The sequence below is a fragment of the Pholcus phalangioides genome, unplaced genomic scaffold, assembly GCF_987345545.1.
Source record: "Pholcus phalangioides strain wild (caught in Gottingen) unplaced genomic scaffold, Ppha-v1.0 ptg000009l_1, whole genome shotgun sequence".
In the NCBI taxonomy this organism is placed as follows: domain Eukaryota; kingdom Metazoa; phylum Arthropoda; class Arachnida; order Araneae; family Pholcidae; genus Pholcus; species Pholcus phalangioides.
In genome coordinates this window covers 39,666,756-39,685,373 of record NW_028301602.1, presented here as the reverse complement: position 1 = coordinate 39,685,373, position 18,618 = coordinate 39,666,756, and the positions used below count along the sequence as shown (strand labels likewise).

At 33.4% G+C, this 18,618-nt stretch overlaps 1 protein-coding gene across 1 annotated transcript; it reads right to left on the bottom strand.

The window, feature by feature from the left end:
- Positions 1–2,760: 2,760 nt before the first annotated feature.
- Had1 (beta Hydroxy acid dehydrogenase 1) lies at positions 2,761–17,877 on the bottom strand. Its single transcript, XM_089236163.1, has 6 exons — positions 17,660–17,877; positions 13,871–14,105; positions 12,113–12,274; positions 5,452–5,646; positions 4,757–4,862; positions 2,761–3,169 (listed from the first exon to the last, which is right to left on the bottom strand). The coding sequence occupies exons 1-6, from the start codon at positions 17,692–17,694 to the stop codon at positions 2,955–2,957; spliced, it is 948 nt and encodes a 315-aa protein (XP_089092289.1). The 5' UTR covers positions 17,695–17,877; the 3' UTR covers positions 2,761–2,954.
- Between the last annotated feature and the right edge of the window lie 741 nt (positions 17,878–18,618).

Below are 18,618 nucleotides of genomic sequence, written 5' to 3'. Positions count from 1 at the left end.
CACAAATATTTCCGTATGTACAGGGCATAGAAGCACGCAGGATTTTACCGGGGGGGGGGGGGGGCGGCTCAATTTTCTTTCTTCTGGGGGGGGGTGTGTTACGTTATACCCCCCTCCCTTTGCGTACGCCGATGGTACAGGGGCAAATGCAGGATAGACCTTTGGAGGGGGTTCAAGAAATTTCTTCCCGGGAAATTTAAAGTTACTACCCTTCAAAAATCATTTAAATTAACAGAGAAATTGGTTAATATAGCATATATAAAGAGTATAATATTTTTTTCCCATATTTTCAAAGAAATATTTTTTTCAAATTTTTTGAAGACTTGTGGGGGGAGGGAGGGGGGTCACGGGTCCTCTGAGCTTCCCTTTCCCTGCGTATCTATATATAGTGAAGGTAAATGTATGACGAAAAGAGTGATCATCTCAAACCATGATTCGAATTTCATTTCCCGAGAGATTCTCTCAAGAGATCTATGATACTTATTTGGAACATTAAAAAAACTCTTAGTTTGTGATCTACATTAGACAGCTTCATTCTAATGCCTGACAACAAAAACGCAGAATTTTAGCTTCAAGCAGTAGTTCTCAAACTTTTGTCACCCTCGGCTTCTTTGCCCAATTCGTGGTTCAACTGCGGCTCTACAGAATAGTTTGGTAGATATTTTCCCATGTAAAAGAACCACTTCAAAGCTTACACTTCAATTTCTCTACCTCGACCCGAAGCCATGACGAAGGATGGCGACGCCTTTAGAAAGCGCGAAGCCCACTTTGAGAAAGCCTGAGTTAAAGGGGCGAAAAAAAAGTCTCGTTTTTTAAAGTAGGTAGAGCAGAGATCTTCAACCTTTTTCTAATCCCGAGCACTGCCCGTACCCATCATCAAAAGAAAAGAGCACCCTTACGCGGCATGTTTGGAATACGAATGCACGAAATCAGGATGATTTCAGTCCATGAATACAGTTTGTACAAGGAACGTTAATCAAGTGCTCGCGAGAAACAAGTTGAAGATGTCTGAAGTAAAGTAAAAAAAAATGAACGATTTTGCAACCAATATGTGGGGAGGAAAAACAGTTTGATGTCTTCCGGTATGGGCACCAGGCTCGCGGCCCGTTTTCGTAACGAAATTGTTTTGGCCTATATCTCAGGAGGCTCGCAACGTAAATAAAATATCGTCTGTTAGATGTTCCGAAGACAAATCTGATAATGCCTATTTCATTGTCATTACCTACCTCGCGATTCAAGGTACGAAGAACGTCATCCCCGCCTTCAGTATGCTCCAGTATCCAGCGTTTATATGCCAAACTTGAATATAAACCACGAGCTTTTAACCAAATATTGCCAGGTGAAAAGAAAGGATCGCGGTTGAATTTTTCTGCATTTTTACTAAAAAAAATAAACTCAATATAAATTTTTTTTAATACTTTTATTTATTAACCCTTACAGCGTCAATGACGAAATATCTCGCCTAACTTGATGTCTTGTATTGCGGCAATTCCGAGAGAGATATCTCGCTTCCTTAAAACCCTCTTCTTTCTTTTCCTGATAACACGTGTTTTCCATCGTCCCCCCCCCCCCCCAACTTGCCAGATCAACTGATAGGGAGCGGAGGCAGCTTTTGTTCAAAGTTTGATAATAGAAGGGAGACGGGGCTTTTTCTTTTTCCCATTGGGGGAGGTGAAGCATTTATCAGCTGCACAAAATCAAAATAAAATATATTATTTTTGTAAAAAGGTACATTTTTATAAAGTTCAGTGGTTGACACTGTGGCAGTTTTCATGCAGATTCGGTAAGTTTTAGAAACAGTTGAAAAGGATGTGGGATATGAGAAAATGTTATAACACAAAATAGAAAGCAACATTGGTAAAAATTGTTTTATATGAGACCAACTGTTCAAGGTTTCGAACAAATGAACCTCATCTTCAGGATTGTTAAGGATTAACTTTGCAATATCAAATGTGGATATATGATAGTATTTTCCCCCTCAATTTTCCTGACATGAAAGTTTATATTTATTTGAATTGATTTAAAACTACTTATTGTACAATTTCATTGTAAGTAATTTGATGTGCGTACTGCGACTGGGCCATCGTAACAGCACCACACCCACCCCTATCAAAATGATGCTCTTGGCCTCGAAGTTTGAAGTACTGGCCTACCGATTTCCGTACTTAATCTCAAATCATAGTACCAAGTCTCATTATGACATACTTATGTGCATGAGGTCTTCCTCCCCCAGGCCGTGAATGGTTGGACCCATGGACTGTAAAATAGCGCAATTATTGCCATCTGATTTCACAAGACTCTTATTTTGATTTTCATAAAAAATTGCCCTCACTTTTTTTAAAAATATATTTCATAAATCAAATTTATAAATTTGTTTTTGCTCATATAATTTTTTTCAACTTATCAGATATATATAATAGTGTTCTTTAACATTATTTTAAATCTATAATATACTTTTTAAAAAATTTATTGATTTTAAATTGTTCATGAGAGAATTCTAAATAAAAAATTATTGAAGAAAAACAGGATTGCAACTCTTAATAACCAAAAAAAGTAAAAAATGTTTGCCTCTTTAAAATGTAAGTCAATTATGAAATCGGAATTTTCTTCAACAGAGTGTGCACAGAAAAAATGTTTTCTCCAAGCACAAGTTGAAGTACATATTACTTGATGTGCGCAAGCATTTATTGATGTTTCATTTGTTTTTTTTTTATCTATAGCAAGTTGATTGGGCTTGACTAAAAAAATTCTTTCGAAGCATAAAGCAAATAAATCAACAGGGATTTATTGTCTGCAGGAAAAAATTACATGTCAAAAAGAGATAAAAATATTAAAAATTCTATGATTTAACAATTATTGTATATGTTTTTAAAAAAAATTAGTGATTCTTTTGCAAGAGTATCAAACATCTATCTGCATAAAAATAGCACAGAACTCTTGAGTGGTATTCAAAATCACTTGTCGCCAAGTTCTCTCTTCAGCTTAGCTAAAGATGCTAAGCATCCATCTCTCCACTTTCTTCGTTCTGCAATATCTTCCATAGGAGATATTTTGCACAACTGTTCATGGACATTTTTGGCTAATTCTCCTTCCATTCGTGGGTTGGGACCAAATGTTTGCGATACATTATATATGCCATCTGAATACCTTTTACAATAATCCATCATACCTGCAACATAAGAAAAAAGTATGAAATATGTATGAATGTAATAAAATTAAGAAATTTTAAAAATAATAATTTCGAACAAATAAAAACTTGACAGAACATCAAAGAAGTGAATTCCCAACAAAAAAATTTCCCACACTATTTGTATATATAATAGAAACCAAATCTGTGAGTACTAGTGCTGGGCCTCAGAGACAGTTTTAATTTTTCTTGAGCTGTATGCAGCAATTGGTAATTTTGAAGGGTTAACAAATGAAAAGATGAAAAAAGTATTTTTTAAAAATAATTTAAAAGCAAATTTCTTCATTCATCTTCATTAATCAGTTCTTCACCAGTAGATACTTCTTTCAGTAGTGTTTTTAAATATTTTGTATAGTGTTTAAATTTTTTTTTTTTTTCATAAGTTAAATTATGAGCCATCTTGACTGTATAATCAACATTTGCAACATGGTACTAACATGAAGCACTGGTACTTATGTAGTCTATGTGACCAAAAGAACCAATTTTTTACCCCAACTAGATGTCAAAACTTACTGAAAAGTACTTATGCAATTGAGGGTCAACTTTAACTCAGTTATGCTGGGAATCGTGGCCCTCACAAGAATAGGACAGACAGTGTTCTAGCCCAGGGCTACAACTACTAAACCACACACATGCACCTCACTCACATTCCTTTGCGGAATTTCTAACGAATTGGTACATGTTGGAATCTGTGCGTATGCACAGCAAACTTAACGTAGAGTTTGTTTCAGTGTAATGCTTGTTATGTGTAAGGGTGCCATCAATTTTTCTAACTATGCGTGAAGTGTAACCATTGAATAATTACATCATTGTAGGCCTGTTGCTCTCTGTGGCGAGACTTTTTAACGAGGAGGGGAATCCCCAAACAATTTTAATGTAGAAAGCAACAATCTTAAAATCAATGTGTGTTTTACAGGACCATTACGTGTGCCGTCTCGGGCCCCCCCCCCCAGGACAGTCCTTTTCTTGGGGCCCTCCTAGGATTATTGGGAAAAATAATTGTATAGTTTTTTTTTGCGGACTCCCATTTGTGGGCTGGAGACAGTGCCCCGGTTGCCCAGCCTCGTTATGGTCCTGGTGTTCTACCATGTGATATGGTCATTGGGCCATTTTCCCCTCTGAACAACAACAAACACACGTAAAAGAGCACTGATTTTTTTTACAAAAACTTTTTGAGTGTGGCTTCCTATAATTATGTACTTCTCCTTTCAATCTTCTTGTGGAGTGTAGGAACTGCCAAAAAATAAGGACATTTGAACTTGGAACCCTGTACACCGAAGTTCTATTTCACAAAATTCAAAAAGTGTGTTAATGAGCTGTGTACATTATGGGAAGTTCGACAACGTAGTAGCAGTATAAGCATTTCTTTAACATAAATTTATTGAAAACATAAAACTTTTCCAATTTAGAACTATAATGTCAAAAAAAAACTAACTAAAAGATATGGCATTTCACCATCATCCAACATCATGGGTGCAATATACTACAAAAAATTTAATTTTTTATATCATATCTCATTTAGAACATTAGAGCATAGTATATCCTAGTAAGAATCATAATGAATATTACCATCTGCATTCAGGTGGCATGTCTCCAATGGTCCAAGAAATGCATACCTTAGTCCCAGGCCATGACAAATGGTTGTCTCTACATCTTCAACGGACATTATGTCATTCTGATGGAGAAAGCATTAAATGAAGAGATTATTATTTATGAAACAAAAATATATATAAATATAATGACACAGAAAAAGAAATTGGCATGTGCTGCTAAGAAGGCAGTGCTGTCTTAATGCACTGAACCACCCTCGCACGAAACAAAGAGGCCTCACAGTAATGCGATCTGTTTAAGATTTTTGAGGTTAAGCATGTAAATTTGTAAGCAGGCATTTCTGAACAGTAAGGGCCTCAGAAAAGTATCTTTACCTGGGGGTCCATGACACACTTAAGATGGTACTGGAGGGGAGATGACAAAAACAAATTTTACTAAATAAGGAGATGGAACAAAAGATTTGGAAACCTCTGATTAAAAATAATCACTGAGTTTTTGTATGTATGAAAAATTAAAAAAAAAAAATGAATTGTAATGAATCTTAACACATGAAATTGAATTTTTTGTGTTAAGATTTTGGTCAAGAAACTCCTGAAGCTTAAAAAATTTGTGTGAATTAATCATAAAAGAATGCTAGCATATAACAGATAATAACTGACAGAAATACAATAAAAATTGAATAAGATATTTATTGATATTGGATGAGAACTCACTTGAACTAATCGCCAACATTCATTCAAAACAGCATATTGGATACGATTAAGAGCGAATCCAGCTACCTCTTTCTTTAAAACAACTGGTTTTTGTCCGATCTCTATCATGATGGCCTTTGTCCTTTGGACAACTGATGGATCAGTCCATGGTGCCGGAATCACTTCAACCAGAGGTACATAATAAGGAGGATTGACCTATGGGTTAAAAACAATAACTTGTATCAACAGAAATTAATTGGAGTTTATTTTATTCCATTGATGAAACAAATATAAACTCAAATTCCATAATCATTTCAAAGAAAACCACAAGAAATTAAAAAAAAAAAATTAAAATGAACAAACAGCAAATTACAATATACAAATACAAACATGTTGCACAACAAAACACACACACACACATATAATACCTTTGGGCTACATAGTGTATACACTATGTAGCCCAAAAGGACAATGAAATCCTTCCAGCAGGCCTATATGATTTTAATTACATGATTTTGTCCCTCAGCAACAGCTCTTTTCTTCATTAGATGTATTTTAGTATATAATTAATATGCATTGGTGCAATAATTTATTTCAAAGTACTGCATTAATATCCGTGTTTTTGATCATAATAAAGACATTGTAATCTGTATTTTTATTACTATTTGTGTAATTACTAGAGTAGATGAAGTTCATTATTTTTGGTGCGGTGTAACAAAAACTTTTTTGAAATGATGGATGTTTTGTTACTTTTAGGCACTTGATAGATATTTTCATATCTATTCGAGGTTCTATTTTCATTTTTTACTAACCATTCTTCGCATTTTTGATAAATTTATAAATTCTGTACATGTAGTTCTGTCTCAGTGTCAATATGTGGCACTGTATTTTTTTGTTTCCTATTGGAACATTACAATAAATTAAGAGAATTAATAAAAGATTGTCTAGATTACGTTTTCATAATATGCTCCTCCCCAGACACATATTCCACATAATTTATATTTTAATAAGCCCACGCATAGAAGATATCTTTCAAGAAGTTATTACCAACTATGTATTTAAGTTCATAAATGACTCCTGAATACATTCTGAGTTTTTTATCATTTTTTCACTATGTATGTTCCATTTTAGGTTATCTTGTATAACTATTCCTAAGTATTCATAATTGAACACTCTACCAATTTCTTCACAATTGCATACTGATATAGTTTGAGATTGGCAGTGAGTGTGTAATTTTACGTGGATTTCTGTACCGTCATTTATATTTCTTGTTTTTGTGTACATAAATTTAGTTTTTTGTGTATTTATTTTTAATTTGTGTTTAATTACCCAGTGATTTATTTTTGTTAGGTCCTTCTCTGTTCTTTTAACCAAACTATCTGTTTCTGTATCCTCAACATATAAAACTGTGTCATCTGCAAAAGATATAATGCTACCATTTAGATTTAGTTTACTCAGTTCATTTATGTAAATTAAAAATAGTATCGGCCCTAAGACCGACCCCTGTGGGACGCCTTTTTTCCTTCTTGAAAATTTCTAATTTTTTTCTCTATTATGACAGCTTGTCGTCTAGTGTAGTAGTATGATTTAAACCATTCTAAGATATTTCCTCTCTTATACCGGCTGAATATAATTTCTCTGTTAAAATTTTTAGATCCACATAATCAAATGCTTGTTTTAGGTCCAAAAAAACTATTATTGAATATTTATTTTTATTTATTCCACTGTTTATCAAGCCCGTTAATTTTAGAATTGCCATTTCTGTATTTTTTTTTTTTTTTTTGGAATCCATATTGATTGGCAGCAAAGAATTTTTGATAATTCAGGAAATTGAGCAGTTGGTATTTCATACATTTTCTAAAATTTTTGAAAAAATTGGGAGAATTGAGATAGGTCTATAGTTGTTAGTATCATTGGAATCTCCAGTTTTAAATATAGGATGTACGAGGGAATTTTTTAGTTCAGAATAAAATACTCCATTTGTTATTGAGGAATCCACTAAATCCTTTAATACATCTACATGGTAGTGAGAGATAATTTTCATCATTTTAAGTGTAATGTGATCATAGCCACTTGCTTTATTTTCTTTCATTTCTGCCACAATTTATCTCAGTATATGACTTTCAGTTTTGAGGTAGAACATGGAATTTATTGATGTGTTCGAGGAGCCTTCTTGTTTTATACAAGTACAATTATCTGCATTTTCCTCATCATTTATATTTCTCGTGATAAATTCTTGATTAAATTTATTTGCAAGTTCTGTTGGACTTTCAAAATTTGGTAATATATATCTTTTTCAAATCTTTATTTAATACATTTCTTCTAATAAATTACCATTGCAATCGTTTATTCTTTTCACAAGCGTTAAAGTTCATCTGGAAGTATTCTTGTTTTACCTTTTTTATTTAAATTTTTATTATAACTTTTGTACTTGTTCTCATATAAGGTTATGTATGGATTTTTTTTTTTAATGTTTTTTATGTAGCTTTTCCTTCAGGTTTATTCTGTCAAGTATTTCCTTAGTTATCCATTGTTTTTTAGTTTTCTTAGGGTAATTTTTTGAAACTTTAGTCCAGAGATTAGTATTCAATGTTATTATATCCAAGAGATGTCTGTATTTTGTACAGAATCATTTTCTCGTATGCAATTGAAATTTATTTTTGATATGAATTGTCCAAACCTTAAATAATCTATTTTCGTTATTTCATCCATTTTCATCATTCAAATTCTCTTCTTGTTTTTCAAGGAAGGTTATACTTCCCAATATTGGGTAGTGATATCAGTGTTAAATACTGTAAAGTTTTGTGAAGTATTCCCTCTTGTTCTATAAAAGACATGATCTATGCGTGTGTGACTTTCCTTTGATTCTCGTGTTATTTTTTGGTGTAGTGGTTTGAATTCATTTATCGCCATTACGTCTAAATATTGTGATGTTCCATTAGTTTTACTATATGGGTTATAGTAAAAATTTAATCTATAATATATTCTGGTTTTTATAGTTATAAAGCGAGAAGAAATTTTTAAATTCATGAAAATTAATTTCCATGAGTCTTCCTGCCTTTACAGGTTCCAAATAAATGTCTTTACCACAAATATAGCCTACAGGGTGGGCAAAAACTGACACATTTTAAAAATTGTAACTGACAATCAATTGCAATAAAAAAGTATGGTTTGCACAAATATATTTATCACGGGATAGAGGTTTTTTTTTTTTTAATTAAGAAATAATTCAGACTTCTCAGTCACAGATGATGCTCTGTCATAGAAAAAACTTGGCATAACACATGAAAAGTGATAGATAGCCAAGTGTCAGGAATTCTCTGTCAGACAGATTGAATGAGATGGACCTCTATCATGAACACCTTGGTCCCCCTTTGATTTCTACTTGTAGGGATAGGTTTAAGACAAAATTAAACCTCGTGTGGAAACATCCAGAAACTGAAGATAAGAATCCTAGTGATTGAGGCTCTTTCACAATCGATGTTAGGAAGTGCATGGGTTCAAATTGAGTAGCATTTGGATGTAGTCCAAGTTACAAAGAGTGCTCATATTACAATGTGATAGTTTTATGTAATTGTACACCAAATGAACATTAATTATGCACTGTTCGTGTCACATTTTTATGGTATAGTGCTATCTGTGGGTAAAATATTGAACTATTTTTCAATTCATCAAAAAACTATGCCATGACAGATATTTTAGTTTAAACTGTATATTTTCATATCGATTGGTTAATTTTTTTTACAAATAATTAATAATTAAAAAACAATTTTTTTGGACTATGGTAACCATTTTTTAAAAAACGAAACAATTTGATAAGTTATATATTTTTGCAAAGCTTGCATAAATAACATAATATTAAGTGCATACAGAGCCACATTCTCAAGAAAGTTAAATGAGCTAATAAACCTAATTGGACGTGATACAATGAACCCACCTGTCAGTCAGTCAGTCATTATAATGCTTCATTTCTATAAAAACCTTAGTTTAAGTGCATTTTTGAGTGTGTGATAAATATGGTTTTTATCTCATTTCATTCTGAAATTTCAGGCTGGTTGTTTACTGGAATCTACTATGAGTGATAACAAGTTGCCTGTATGCACAAGACTACTATATCAGTCTTGCACATACAGGCAACTTATTATAGCACTTAGTAACTTCAGTGGCGGATCTTGATTTTGGGAGGCCCCAGGCGCAACCTGATCTGGAGGCCCCCCTATCAGGGGCGGATTAAAGGTAGGGGCTGTCACACACACCCCCCCCCCCCGAGAGCAGAAAAATTAAATGGAAAAAAAAAATGTTTTCTACGTTTTTGACTGAATAACAAACCAAGAAAATAAATTTGCTTAAAAAAGGGGGAAAATTCAGAATTTTTTCCAAAAAAAATCAGAACCGTCCTGAAAAATTGAACACATGGTCACAACCACCGCCCCCACCCACAAATTTGCGTTTATCCACCACTGCACCCTTTTGGCCCTAATAAGAACGAGATGGTTCACTAAAATGAACAATATTATGAAAAATCATAACTTTTTTTTTATTTTTGCATCACCAAAACCATAAACACAAAAATAAGATAAGGAAATATAATGATATTCTCTGGTACTAGATGAAAAATAATCACACTCCCATTAAAAAAAAAATCACAGTAAAATTCTGCATCATATTTTTAGTAATCTAAGATGTGCCTTCATCCACACGGCAAAAATAGAGATCCGTCATAGTTTTAGTAATTTAATATTACTGATTAATAAAGATTTGATAATATCTCAAATATAATATATTTGATTTGATATAAAGATACTGATAATATTTAATAGAAAAACATTTCTTCAATAGAGGGAAGAAATTATATCAGAGTAAATATAAGAATTATATTTTTAATGAAAGAAATTATTACAGAATGAATTAAATGTAATGAAAGAAATTATTTCAGAATGAATTAAAATTATTGTCAATGAAAGAAATTATTAAAAAAATTTTTTTTAGAAATTATTTTTTATTTGTTTATTCTATTTTATTTTTACTATTATTATATTAATTATTATTATTTTCTCTTTCAGCCACCTCGTTGGGCACTCTGCCTGTTGTGGCCTTTGCATTATTTGTATTCAGAGTGAATAAAAATCTTCTATATTATGCCCCCCCCCCCGTTTCGTTTAATAACGAAAAATGCCACAGTATAACATTGTGGCCCGCGTACTTTATAAAATGTTTCAATATGGCCTGCTATGCCTCAAAGGTTCCTGCAGTAGACTCTCGCTAATCCGGTACGTATTAGACCACAGTGTGCCAGATTTTACCGAAATTGCTGGATTAACTTTGAAGAAACCCATTGAAATAATATATGAAATTTCGTGCAAAGACATAGTCAGGACTTGATCAGCAATTAAGAAATATTAGAACGTGTTAAGGGGTTAGGGCATCAGGAGAAAAGTGACACCACACCACCTAAATATCCTGGACTACTGGACGTGCTGGATTAGAGCACGACCGAATTCTCGAGAGACTACTGTAGTTAAATTGAAATGCTCAAATAAAAATTTATCAGATAATTTATATATTTTTAGTTTTGCTTACCGTTATTTTTGGAGATTCTGCAATCTAAATCCTAAAGGAAATCTTGAGGATCGGCATGAAAATTTTTTTCATTCCAATAACACACATTACAATTACATTAACAATAAACACTTTTCGGTCTGACACAAAGATGTTGTCTACCCAAGCCTCCTTGACCAAGCTCTTTTTTTTAGAAAGAAGGAAAAGAAACCCCCTTGACTTTTTTCAGCCGGGGAGGGAGTGTTAAAAGAGAAACAGAAAAATCAAGTGATTCAGAATGCATGTCATTCAGCATTCATTTCAAACCCCACTTTTTTTTTGTCATATGGTCGTATGGTTCCAGTCATAGATTGCAAATGTATATGTTGTTTGAACCAGCTTATAGTATTTCATTCAAACAAGTGGGAGACAAAATCACAATAAGAGCTCTACTACATTCATTTTAATTAGTACGAGTGTCTCTTCCTGTCGATGTCGCCGCAGCCATCTTGCCATCCATTATACTGTATACAAAAGCTTACACCAAAGCTGTCGTATTATTGGCGCCCATAAAAGCATTTAATACTGTGGAATGAGACATCTATTTATGCCTTCACTCCAATTTTCATTTCGGACAGACATTAGGACCTGCTGTTCTCATCCCTCCTCCTGCTTGTGCCCTTAGGGAAATACTGTTTGAAAATGACCCTCCCTGAATGATCGCTTTACAATGTCTCTTCTTTCTTTGTCGGGGAAGAACTGGCCCTTGAGAGCTGCGTCTTGTAAATTGTTATCTTCTTTCAGTTCCCGTTTTTCTTCCATAACTCATACGTACAGTATACATTAAAAAAAATTTAAAAAAATTGCGGTTAAAAAAAAAAGGGAGAGCAGATACTGTACTTAGTTCAAGAGATTTGTTGATGCGCATGTAAATTCATATGTAGGATGAAGCACACAACTATTTGGAGGCCCCCCGCTCTGCCGAGGCCCCAGGCGCGCGCCTCATGCGCCTGTGCGGTAATCCGCCACTGAGTAACTTCCAATTGATGATCACCTCAAAGTTGTTCAAGCACAAGCACAACGATTTATAGATTTTAAAAAAAAGTTAAATAACTGTAAAATATTAGATGTAAAAAAAACTCACTGGATGACCAACAATAACTTGAGATTTATGTTTCAAACCCTCAGAGAAAGATGATGCTGGAAAACAACTGGTGGAACTGCACAAAACAACTGTATTTGAAGCTATATCATCCATTTCTTTGAAAACCTTCTTCTTCAAATCTACATTCTCAAAGACGCATTCCTAAAAATATTCAACAGGTTTAAAGCATTGTCTCATTTGTCTAAACACACAAATTAAAAATCTTTATTGATATAAATACAATAGAAGTTGCAATATTTAAAAAAGTTAAGCATAATTTCTCTTTAAAATATGGAACAATCTAAGTATTTTACTACTTATATTCTCATGTGTCATTAATTTTATTGAGAAAAAAACTCAATTATTTTTTTCCTTACAAATAAAATATAAAAATATACAATTTGGATGTGCAGTAAAACCTTGTTAAATCATCATATTAATAAGTTGTCACTCTGGTTCACTAATTTTGGTTAAGTCGTAACTATGAAAAAGTTTGGGAGAGAGGAACAGATCATTTTTATGGCTCCCATTAAAAAAAGAGGTTGTTAACAGCACTGCCATATTAATAAAAGTCACCATAAAAGCCTATGTACCAAATACCAAAATGATACAGTTTAATAAACGAAAGTTATGATGGTAAGTTCATTTGCCAACTAAGGTTTTTGAAACCTTAGGTACTGTTCAAGATAGACCTGATTTCTGCACTGGCTCCACTAATTTAGGGCTTCAAATTTTAATAAAATATCTGTATAGAAAAACCAGACATTCTCTCCAAAGTTGAGGTCTTCTGATGTTTATTTTTCCCTGCCCAGGACCCCCCCCCCCCTTCCTCAATTCCAAAGTAGATCCTGTGTTTGAGATTACCTTGTAGTCATATCATGAACTACTGATGAAGAATTAAAACTATGTAAAAAAAAACTATGCAAAAAATTTTACATAGACATGAAATTTAATTTTAAAGTGCAATAGTTCTGTTGTAAAGAAAAGCTAACTATTCTAACAGTTGCTAATGATTAGTCTAAATTAAAAATTACTAGTACAAATCAAAGTGTACCAATACATTTTACCACAATAATTCAAGTAATAAGAGATCAAAAAAGATAAAAAATTTATTTTTTTTCTTTTGTAATCTGTAAATTTAATATTGTAATTTTCATTCATATTTTAATAAATGCTATATTATTTTAAATTTATATGATTTTTACAATATTGCACATTCAAACTGACGGCACTTCGCTTAAGTCGTCACTCCACTTAAGCAGTCATAGTTTTTCGGTAACATGAGGTGACGACTTATCAATACTTTACTGTATTTTATATTATAACTGAATACAAACATGAATTTTCAGGTAACATGAATGGTACTAAATAATTAATTGTATTTAAATATATCAGATTAAGGAAAAACTCATCACACCAGTTACGTATGGTTATAAAAACACAAGTTAACTCGTGTCTAGTGAACAATGTGTTAATATCCTAAAGAAGATCCTTTGCACATAAATGTCACTCTTACACTCTCTCATTTTCTTTTATAACTTATCGAAAAAATTTTGACAAAACAATTAGGTGAAAAAAAAATTGAGCCACAAATTACACTCAAAATTGAGGCAATCAAAATTTCTATAGCTTTATTTCTTATGAAAAATTTACATAAATAATTTGAAAACATAATGACGAGTGTAGCATATAATTCTTTGATTTTAACTAAAAGATTATTATAATTTTCTGTATCAATAACAAGAATACAAACTTTACCTGAACATGGATAGCATTTTCCATACATTCTTTTAGACTTTTAGAACTGGAAATGAGTCTGCGTTGCTCAGTTGAAGTCAATTTTCCTCGCAACAAATCAGCATCTTCCAACCTTTTGAGTTGAAACTCGATATCTTTCAAGGCATCTTCAATCTTACTAGATTCAACATCGTATATAGATACATGGTACCCAACGCTTGCAAAGAGCATTGCCCATCCTCTTCCAATGAAGCCACTTTTAATATTGTAAAAGAAGACAAAAAAACATTTTCATAGTGTCTTATAATTATTATAAAAGCAGCAACACAAATATACTGTGAAACCTCAATATGATGATACTCTGAGGACCAAAAAGTATTTCTTTGTACAATGATTATCCTTATTCAGAGTTTTGTTGTAGCGAGGTTTCAATGTATGCATATAAATTCATGATGGATGAAAAAGTATTCAAAATCATAACTCCAACATGGCCAGACAATTTTTTCGTGTTACACTTAGATAAGAAAAATTGTGTCGTAACTATTTCAATAGACATTAGTTTATAAAATGAGGTATTAATAATATTAATTTATAAAATTAAGAATTTTTATATAAAACACATACAAAGAAACTTCTTTTCTACTTAAATATGTGATTATTTTTCAGTAACATACAGTCCAAACTTATTAAAACTACTATGAAATAATAATGTACATTAAAAGCATTTAATATTGGGAGAAGAAATTTAGGCCTAATTGAATAATTAGAGATGTGAGGTGAGAATATTCTCCTGGATGTAAAAATTGGAGAATAATCGAGAATATTCATTTTTCTTTTAAATAATTTAAATTTTTTTACTAATTTTGTTTATATCGTGAAATATAAATCAGTTTTCATTGCCTGAAACATTTACAACAAAACCATTTTTAGTGTAATCACCCCCAATGACAAACTTTTAGTTCAAGAGATGGTCATGATGAGAGGTTTTAAAAGTTTGGTTATAAAGATTTTAGAAACCTTCATATTAAAACCTTAAAAAATTATTTTAAAATTAAATAAATTTTCAGAAATAAGTTCACAATAAAAGAAATTAAATCAAAGTCAATTGATATAAAAGAAGCTATTCTTATATAATCACCTTCATTCTAAGATACAGAACTGTTGTTTTCTTCAATGCACATACACGTAAATTCTCTATCACTCATATTTCTTCAAAAGTTGTGCAATTCAGCCATGTTGGTTTAATTTTCTTGCTTTCAAACTTTAATATTGTGGTGTCTACAAACTCCAATATTCCCATCTTCTTGACAGGAAGAGAGACGGGGACAGAGAATATTCTCTCAAAGGACTATTATAAATTACTAGAGAATATTCTTATCCAAAATAATAATTATTCTCAAGTTATTTATTGAGATTATTTATCATAATACATATTATTACATATATTCCTGATAATTCTCTCTGGAAAGATTTCGGTTACTGAAGAATATTCTCTGGAAGGACTATTATTAATTACTTCAGAATAATTCTTATTATTTTCTATAAGAATATTCCCCAGCAATTTATGAAAGTAATCCTTCCAGAGAATATTCTCAAGGATATTATATGTAACTATATTATATATATAAATAACAGCAGAATATTCTCATCAAGAACTTATAAGAATATTTAAGTTATTTATAATAGTTGTCCTACCAGAGAATATTCTCGAATATTCTCTGAAAGTATATTCTAGAGAATTTTACATCTGTATGAATAATATCAAAATGATTTTCGTCTTAAATTTATGATTCAGCTGAACAAACTTAAATTTAAGTAAGGAAAAAGTTATTTTCTCAGTAAGGAATTTAACACTAACATGGATCAGGGGTTTTAAACAAAACGCCTGTAGACAAAATGTGGCCCTCAAAGCTTTTTGCAATGGCTTGTCAATGAAAAAACTTACTTAAATACAGAATTCATAGAAATGCGGAATGAAAACCTAAATGATGAAATGTTATTGGTGCAAGGAGTGATTTCAAAATTAATTTTAGAAAATATTTCTAAACTAATGTGAGAAATAATTTAAGAATTAATGGGGGAGAAATTTCAAAGTCAATTTTTAGAATTAGTAAAAAATGACTTGATTATTGAAAAAAAAAATTATAATAAATGGGAGAAATGATTTCATAAAACTGAAATAAACAATTTTAGAATTAATGAAAAAAATGATTTTGTGATTATCGGAAGAAAAAATTTCAGCATGAATAAGAGAAATGATTTCAAATTATTAAAAAAAATAATTTTAGAATTAATGACAGAAATGGTCTCATTAGTTATTTGGAGAAATAATTCTAGTAATTACTGAGAGAAATGATTTCATAGTTATTGAAGAAGAATAATTTCAGAACTAATAAGAGTAATGATTTCATAATTATTGGAAGAAATAATTCAAGCATTAGGCTAGAAGAAAAAAGTATTTCGAAACTGATGAAAATTCATTAATTAAAAATGTTTCCAAAAAAATTATAAGAATTAAATGAAAAAATGAAATTATAGGGAAAATGAAAATTTATAACCGATAATAAAATAATCTAAAAGAATATAGAGTTCATTAAATTTTCAAATAACATAGGTCTCCTATTCGTAGGAGTACCCAGAATTTTCTTGAGGGGGGGGTTTTCCGATTTTTTTCCTTCTGAGGGGGGGGGGTGTTTTTTCCCTGCAATATAACACTGTAATCTTGACTCAAGGGCGCAGGGACGTCATTTCAACTTTCGCCGGTGGGGGGGGCAAAAACATGTACTCAATGTACGAATATTTGTGTATATATATAATATATACCATATTTAGTGTATTTTCAAAAGCCGGGGAGGGACAACGCCCCCCCCCAAATGACGGGCTTGCTCAGGGGGGTTAGAACCCCAAAACCCCTGTTTGTGTACGCCAATGCTCCTATTTAACTCGAGCCATGGGGCCCCCACATCCGTCAGCGCCCTTTCGTGAATTTATAGTGTGGGGGGAAAATTTTCAAAATCCTTCCGGGTCCCGGCCTAGAGCTCATAGGTGGAGACACGGGAGGGCGAGGGGGCCCCCAGCATCAAAAGTAGAGTGGACAGATCTAATTTATATGTGTGTACATATGAATTGGCATCATCATCATCGTGTCCCCCCCCCCAGACTGCCAAGTCTATCTCCGCCTATGCTAGAGCTACGTCAGGCCCATCCTTCTGGGGGTCATGTTCGGAGACCTGGGCCCGTTTGTGTGGGCTGGTCCTTCACCACCACCAGTTAAGACGCCACTACTAGGTACCGTAGAATGACTGGTGTATGGTTGTTTGACTTGTTGACAACCCCATTCCCCCTCCCCCCCCCCGGCTAAAAAAATACAATAGAAATGGGGTATATTTTGATATTGCTCGCTTTGACATTGAGTATATGATTATTGTTGAAATGAAAAAGGGGGGCCTGTTGTTGGCCCTCGGGCTTCATGCAAATTTGCTTCGGCCCGCAATGTCCGACGGGGGGGGGAGAGAAGATTGAAGACCCCCCCCCCATGGTCCCCCACATCCTGGACTAGAACCCCTAGGCTGGAATCTTTTGCGGGCCCCCCCGACCAGACTTTCGTGGGCCCTTTTATGATGGATTTATAGCGTTAAAAAACAAAAATAATGAAAATCGTCCCGGGCCCCAGGGCTGGAGCCTTGCCAGCCCACCCCTTGTGGGGGCCATGACCCCCCCTGGTTTTTATCAAACACGCGAAGTGTTAACTTTTCAAGCAAAATTCAAATAAAATAACGCGTGTATTTCTAAAGAAATAACACCACTTACCTTCCAACTATTCCGATTTTTCCTTTACCGGCCATTTTTAACCTTTTTTATAAAAAAGGATGATGTCTGTCTTCGTTCCTCTTTATATTGGAAGGAAAGATTCTGAGAAAGCTGTCGAGAGATGTAGTGTGTAGTGCACGTGAATTTCTGTTATCTACAATCAACATCTTGATAATATCAAGCTGTGTCATACCACGCGCGTAGATGGTGATGTTGTCCAATAGAAATGAGTTTTGTACTCTGAATTCACTTCTTAAATCATCGTTGATTGGTCGTTTCGACCACCTGTGTTGATAACCACGGGGGAAAAAAGATGGCTGAAGTGGATGATAAGGAGGGGGGGGGTTGTACATCTACTTTTTTCTTATCTTTCAAACGTTTTGGCATCATTTTATTAAATTCTCTTAACCATGAGCAGAGATATCGGGGGGGGGGGGTGGATTTCCCCGTACAAGGGCGGGGCCGACCAACACTAAGGTGACTTTTTTTGTATAAGGTTTTATATAAACTAAGACGCCTTCATATACGCCTTCATATGTATTAAGGAGTTCTAATATAAACCACCTACAGAATAAGGCCGAAACTCGTGACGTCACTGAAGACCATTTCACCTATTGCCATTGGATGTAGCACGCGATATCTTTACCTTTTTTGAAATATATCCAATGGCAATAGGAGAAATGGCCTTCTTTATTGACATCACAAGTTTCGTGCCGAGGCCTTGTGCTATAGGTCAGCGTTTCTCAACCGCTGGGCCGCGGCCCGGTACCGGGCCCTGTCCTCATTCAACCCGGGCTGCGAGTGATTAGCGTTTCATTTTTCCTTATTCATTTTCCGTTGGTCATGTATTAGATTGGGCCTTCGACTCACAATAATGAATGAAACCGGGCCGCGGGCTCGAAAAGGTTAGTACCACTGCTATAGGTGGTGTTGGGCTGACAGATCTCATCATTTTTTGC